The sequence below is a fragment of the Raphanus sativus genome, unplaced genomic scaffold (assembly GCF_000801105.2).
Source record: "Raphanus sativus cultivar WK10039 unplaced genomic scaffold, ASM80110v3 Scaffold4493, whole genome shotgun sequence".
Taxonomy (NCBI): Eukaryota; Viridiplantae; Streptophyta; class Magnoliopsida; order Brassicales; family Brassicaceae; genus Raphanus; species Raphanus sativus.
The window spans coordinates 1-6,806 of record NW_026619795.1 but is presented as its reverse complement, the minus strand read 5'-3'; the positions used below and the strand labels follow the sequence as shown (position 1 = coordinate 6,806).

Here is a 6,806-nt window from a genome sequence, read left to right as displayed (position 1 = left end):
ACACTTGTTTAAAAAGATTATTATGTTGGATCACAATATAAATCAACTTTGAGCTGTTTAAAGAAATATCACCTAATGTATAATCATGTTATTATCAGAATCTAAAACTATTGCCATATCAGTTTATGATGATCACTTCATATTATATAATAAAATTTAATGGTCAAACCATTTTTGCTTAGGTATGAGAAATATATGGTACTATGATATTTAAATGGGTAAAGGATTCAAAAAGAAGTTTTGGGTACATATTGTTTTAGCTAATAATCAATAAAAAACAATCCAAAAAAATCAAGTCTATGCATTTACCGAAATTATATAACTGCTAATCAAAAATATTAAAATAACAAAGAGTAACCAACAGCTGCATATAATATTTTTAAAAGTAAATATAAAAGAAATAAGGAAAGCTACTTGTGGCCTAATTTGAAAAAAAAATCTATCGACTTAGAAAGATAAAGCAAGTCAGTATTTTTTTACCGACTTAGAAAGGTAAAACTGTGAATCCCCTTCTCAGACACTTCATTCGACAATGAAAGGCTAGGTTTAGAATCAACCAAAGTTAATTTCAAATCATCATTCGGTAGCCTGCATTAATTACAAAAAATGCTCAGAGTTCTCAAACTTCATAAAAAACCACAACAAATCGGATTTTGGTAACTTACAGATGAAAAATCAACCATAGTTACTTTCAAATCATCATTCAACTTCGATTCTTAGTCTGAACTTCGATTCTTAGTCTTTCGCAAAAAAACCTGTGAATTAGAAAGGTGAAGCTCAAAGTAGTATACTTAAAAGTAAACATAAAAAAAAACTGTGAATTAAAAAAAGAGAAATACTTGGGTTCACCCCTAGAATGAACTTTTAGGTTCACCCAGCCAATAGGATTTCGTTATTTCATATTAAGTATCTTTTAAAAAAGGAAACAAAATATTGTCAAGTTTTATTATGTTTTTAAAATAAAAAATAAATAGAAAATAATAGTAATCACAAAAAAATATTTTATATTTAAAATACCGTCAGCAAAACACTAAACCCTAAATCATAAACCTTAAATCCATGGTAAACCTTTGGATAAATCTTAAATCTTTGGATTTTTTTTTAATATTTTTAACAAAATCAGCAAAACACTAAACCCTAAACCCTAAATACTAAATCCTAAACCCTTGGGTAAATCATAAACCCTTGGGTAAATCATAAATACTAAATCCTAAACTTTTGGGAAAACACTAAACCCTAAATTTTAAACCCTAAACCCCTGGGTAAACCCTAAACCCTTGGGTAAATCATAAATACTTGGGTTTATGATTTACCCAAGGATTTAGGGTTTACCCAGGGATTTAAGGTTTAAGATTCAGGGTTTAGGGTTTAGTGTTTGGCTGATGGTATTAAAAATATATTTTTCTAAAACGTATTTTTGTTTGCAATTAATATTAATTTTATTAGTTTTATTTTTGAGTTTAAAAATATTAAGGTTTATGATTTAGTGTTAAGTGTTTTGCTGACGGTATTTTAAATATAAAATCTTTTTTTGCGACTACTATTATTTTCTATTTATTTTTTTATTTTAGAAACATAATAAAACTTGACATTAATATTTTGTTTCCTTTTTTAAAAGATACTGATATGAAATAACGAAATCCTATTGGTTGGGTGAACCTAAAGGTTCACTCTAGGGGTGAACCCAAGAATTTCTCTTAAAAAAACCTGTAAATTAGAAAGATAAAGTTCCACTACGATTCTTAGTCTATCGCTTGAAAATGCTATGGTTAAAACTCTGGAAACCATTAGACGGATATGTTTCAGACAATAAAAAGGAGTAACATGTCAACGAATTATAAGGCAATAAAAGTAATGGAAACCTTATATAATCACACTTACATTTGCTCTACACGACTTATTTTGTTCGGAATGACCTCCACTATCATTATATATAGGTTTATATCTTGGGCACGAAGTTTTTTTCCGATAGTATTATGCAATTAATACCCGATATTTTTTGACTCATAATTGCCAATCATAGAATGACAGCATAATTACCTATTTTGAAAATGAATGAATGATAAAAGAAATGATTGTTTAATCATTATGGACGGATCATAATTGCCAATCATAGTAGTTACCAAAATCGAGACCAAATTAAAGTCGCTCAACAAAAGTTGTTATATATGTACACACGAAACTAAACACAATAAATTAAAGGCATTTAATTACTACACGAAATTAAATGCAGTAAATTAAGGTTGCTATAAACGGATGTATCAGAAATTGAATGCGAATAATTTGGTTATGTTCAACGATAAGAGTATATTATATAAGTCGATTATTCACATGTATCGCAATGGCATTCGTATGTAATTATTCTAGTGAATTAAGGGTAAGTATACAAATAGGCTGAGAATGAATATGGTGCTGTCACATCAGCATGGCACACCTGTAAATAACTTACAAAACAAATGTTAGTCTCAAAAATTGCTCATTGGTTAATAAGAAGGGAAAAAGTCGCAGAGAAACAGTCAATGACCTATATATATTTATGTCTGGTATAATATATTTGTAGAAACTCACATTAACTGTATATTATTGTTTCCATTAAAACTTCATAAAAGAACTTTGCATTACTCTATACATAAATTGTTTCCAAAAACGTGCAAATTTTCGATTTGAAAGTTACTATTTAGCTTTACGAACACGCACAATTTGAATTTGATATAAATTCAGTTTATTATATTCAAAAAGACACAAAACATCTTAAATCAATGTTAGCCAATTTGCTATCAAATGACTGTGTCCTACCAAACCATTAAGTTAACTAAAGCGAAATCATACCCATTTTTATTTTTATAAGTTATCTCTTTTTAGTTTTTACTCAATTTAAACACATAAATCTATGTAAAACCATAATATAATACAGACTAAAAAAACAAACCCATGAATTTTGACTTGTTCATACTTACATCCTTTGTATACGAACCCCGGCAGTCTGAAAATCATTTTAGAACAAACATGTGTCAATTTTGCTTATATTTCTCAGTATAATTTTTGTTTCACAAAAATGTGACATACAATGTGTCAAGCTGAAATTTTTCCGTATAAAATGTGTCAAATAAACAGACATGAACAACGCGAGTTTATTAGATGTTCATATCAAAACCATAAGATTAGTTGATTTTGACTTGTATACTATATTGTAGGTTTTCAGTGGAAGAGATCAATATACATATATTCATGCAAGAGGTTCGTAGATAATAATAATTTCAAAGCGATGTGTGAGAGAAATGATCACATTAATATATGTATATGAACGACCGGAATTAATAAAGTCACAGTGGCATATTATGTAAATTTTCTAGTAAATGTTGGTCAATTATAAAAAAGATCGAGGAGAATTATAGAGCTGACACATCAGCAAAAATAGCAAAATTGTGAATATAATACCAAACAAAGGTTACACTCTAAAAATGTTTCCCTTTTAATAAGAAAGGGATTTATTTTCAAAGAATGGTTGGCATTAATACTGTCCAGCAACATAAGTTCATTGTGATTAATTCAAGTCGATGACCTTTACTCCAAAATCTAGAACTTCTAAACTGGTTACAAATGACCTTTACTCCAAATTGGTTACAAATGACCTTTACTCCAAAATCTTTTTTAATAGCTCCTATGTGCAATTTGAAGTAAATGGGTTTTCTTAATGGATATGTTTAGAATAGGCTATTAGTGGAAAGTTACACAATAAAATAAATTTTGTAAATTAATACTCGATATATTAGTGAACACAATAAATTAATAAAACATAAGTTTCAAGTTGGATCAATGCAAAACCCTAATATAATTTAATAAGTTATTAAAAATTATTAGTGCTTGTAGATAAATATATGACCTCATTAAAATCATTAGTTATTAATTATTAATATGAAATTAATATAAATGTAAACAAAATATTTTACTGTTTGTGTTGAACTCAAAATTAAACTTCTAGTTTCTTTTTTTTTCATTTTAATATTTCGATGTCATTTTACCGAATTGATCTTAATAAACATTTATATGTTATCATATTTTCAATTCATAACAATTTATCAAATAATTTTGAAAAAGAGAGAAGAATTTAAATATATAAAATTTAGGTAATTTATATCATTTTAAAATCAAATATTTTTAGAAACAAAAGTTAGAAAATATTAAAAGGATAATTTTGTGTACTTATTAATTCTAGATTTTTTTTAACCTATTGTGAGAATGTTACTTATTATTATAATGAATTTATAAAGTTGAGAATGGGAGAAATAAAAGAGAAAAACTTAGATATATAAAGATAAATAGTAGAGATAGGGTTAAAGGCATTGACGACGAAAAAAAAGCCTTCTTCGATCTACACTTCTCTTCTCTTCTCTTGTCTCTCTCTCTCTCCCTCTCCCATCTAACCTCTCGCAGACAAGGCAAGTTCCTTCTCTATCTCTCTCTCTCTCTCTCTCTCTCTCCTCATCTGTATCTGAGTAAACAGACAGGCCCTTCCCAGCGGTTTGGAGATAAATATTTCCGTTTTTTTTTTATTGCTTACAATCTTTGAATCGATTTCTTCCCAATGCTATTGATGTTTGTAATTTGATTGGGGACTACATCTCTGGTTACAACTTGTATCCAATTCGAATTGCAGGTTGGTAATGGCAGAATCATCCAAAGTCATTCATGTTCGTAATGTTGGACACGAGATTTCTGAAGTAAAAAACCCTCTCCTCTCCTCCCCCCTCTCTCTTTTCTTTTCAGTTTCTAGATTTTATATAATAAAGTTTTATTGTTCAAAACAGAATGATTTGCTTCAGCTTTTCCAACCGTTTGGTGTCATAACAAAGCTCGTGATGCTCAGGGCAAAGAATCAGGTCTTCTATAATGCTTCTTTCTTCTCTCTCTCTCTGAACTTACTTTTAAGAATTTTATTTCTCTACTTAGGCTCTTCTCCAGATGCAAGATGTTTCTTCAGCAATCACTGCTCTTCAGTTCTTCACTACTGTCCAGCCAACCATAAGGTTTGATATTCTTATATATATATAGAGTCCTCTCCTTGTTTCAACCACTAGTAATTCTTGTTATCAACTAACTGTAGAGGAAGGAATGTGTATATCCAATTCTCGTCTCACCAAGAATTGACAACAGCCGAGCAGAATATTCATGGACGTGAAGATGAGGTTTGTGAATCCTTTTTATGAGAATCTTTATTAGAGATAGATATTGGTGTCTTTCTCTTCTGTTTCTCCCTCTTTTTATTCACTCTTCTTTTCTTTCTATCTTGTTATCCCTGGTGGTGGGTGGGCGCAGCCGAATCGTATTCTCTTGGTCACAGTCCATCACATGCTGTATCCAATCACCGTTGACGTCCTGCATCAAGTTTTTTCTCCCTACGGATTTGTGGAGAAGATCGTCACTTTCCAGAAGTCTGCTGGTCAGCTTCTCCACTCTTCTTTTCTCCCCCCTCTTCTTTTCTCCCTTAGATTTTACTTTGTTTCTTTCATGCTTTTACTACAATAATTGTTACATTTAACTCAGTTTGATCATTTGAACCTTGTGTATAGGTTTTCAAGCTCTTATACAGTATCAGGCACAACAGTGTGCTGCCTCTGCTAGAACTTCTCTACAGGGTCGTAACATATATGACGGGTGTTGTCAGTTGGATATCCAGTTCTCCAAGTATTGCTCTCTGCTTTCTTCCATTTTTTTTTCTTTTTGTCGTCTCGTGAGTATTGAACTGCTCTTTCGTTTTCAGCCTTGAGGAGCTGCAAGTAAATTACAACAACGATCGATCTAGGTATTCTTTTATGTTCTTTGCGGTTATATAATTTGATGTGCATATTTAACTTATTTCCATGTGGCCGTTTGAATAGGGATTATACAAATCCAAACCTGCCATCAGAGCAAAAAGGCCGTTTACCTCACGTATGACCTCTGCTTTCAGTAACTCACATATGTTTTTTTTTATCCATTGATACCGTCTTAATATTCTGTTTTTCTTTTTTTTTCTTCTTGCAGCCTGGCTATGGTGATGCAGGAGGTATGTGTCTTAACATGATTGTAATTTTATGTCTATACTGTTGTCTTTTGCTAATTCATATTTTTATTTTATTTGCAGTGGCCTATCCTCAGGTGAGTAATGCTAAAAGCTCCATGATACACGGTTTTAGCAACGATTTTGTTCTCTTAAATCTCATGTATTTGCTGTTATTTAGATGGCAAACACATCTGCGATTGCAGCTGCCTTTGGCGGTGGCTTGCCTCCGGGTATAACTGGCACAAATGATAGGTGTACGATCCTTGTCTCCAATCTTAATACAGATGTAAGTTGCTGCTCATGGTCCGATTTGCTTTATAGACAACTTAACACTATTTTCCTTTGGGGCTCACAAGATTCATTTTGTTTCAGAGTGTTGATGAGGATAAGCTGTTCAATCTCTTTTCTCTTTACGGGAACATTGTGAGGATAAAGCTTCTTCGAAACAAACCTGACCATGCCCTTGTCCAAATGGGAGATGGTTTCCAAGCTGAACTTGCAGTTCATTTCCTCAAGGTTTGTATTTGGGATTAAGCTTTTGAGTTTAAGAAGAAGATTTTGTTTATGTGTATATATATGTTGTGTTTCCTGCAGGGAGCGATGCTGTTTGGTAAGCGGCTAGAGGTAAACTACTCGAAGCATCCAAATATAACACCAGGCACAGACTCGCATGATTATGTTAACTCGAACCTGAACCGGTTCAACCGCAATGCTGCAAAGAACTACCGCTATTGCTGCTCCCCTACCAAGATGATTCACTTGT

General features: G+C 31.5%; 1 protein-coding gene and 1 long non-coding RNA gene across 2 annotated transcripts; one reads left to right on the top strand and one right to left on the bottom strand.

The window, feature by feature from the left end:
- Nucleotides 1–226: 226 nt before the first annotated feature.
- On the bottom strand, nt 227–3,482 carry LOC130507424 (uncharacterized). Its single transcript, XR_008942323.1, has 3 exons — nt 1,708–3,482; nt 666–734; nt 227–588 (listed from the first exon to the last, which is right to left on the bottom strand). It is a non-coding gene; the product is annotated as an uncharacterized LOC130507424 (long non-coding RNA).
- An 820-nt stretch (nt 3,483–4,302) lies between these two features.
- On the top strand, nt 4,303–6,749 carry LOC130507425 (polypyrimidine tract-binding protein homolog 3-like; the record flags this gene model as incomplete). The annotated part of the gene is given in 14 exon segments (XM_057002142.1): nt 4,303–4,439; nt 4,658–4,721; nt 4,809–4,880; nt 4,951–5,027; nt 5,105–5,186; nt 5,317–5,440; nt 5,571–5,685; nt 5,762–5,803; nt 5,880–5,931; nt 6,025–6,046; nt 6,125–6,138; nt 6,222–6,329; nt 6,416–6,559; nt 6,638–6,749. Coding segments are annotated over 13 exon segments (1,021 nt in total), but the record flags the coding sequence as incomplete, so codon positions are not given.
- Between the last annotated feature and the right edge of the window lie 57 nt (nt 6,750–6,806).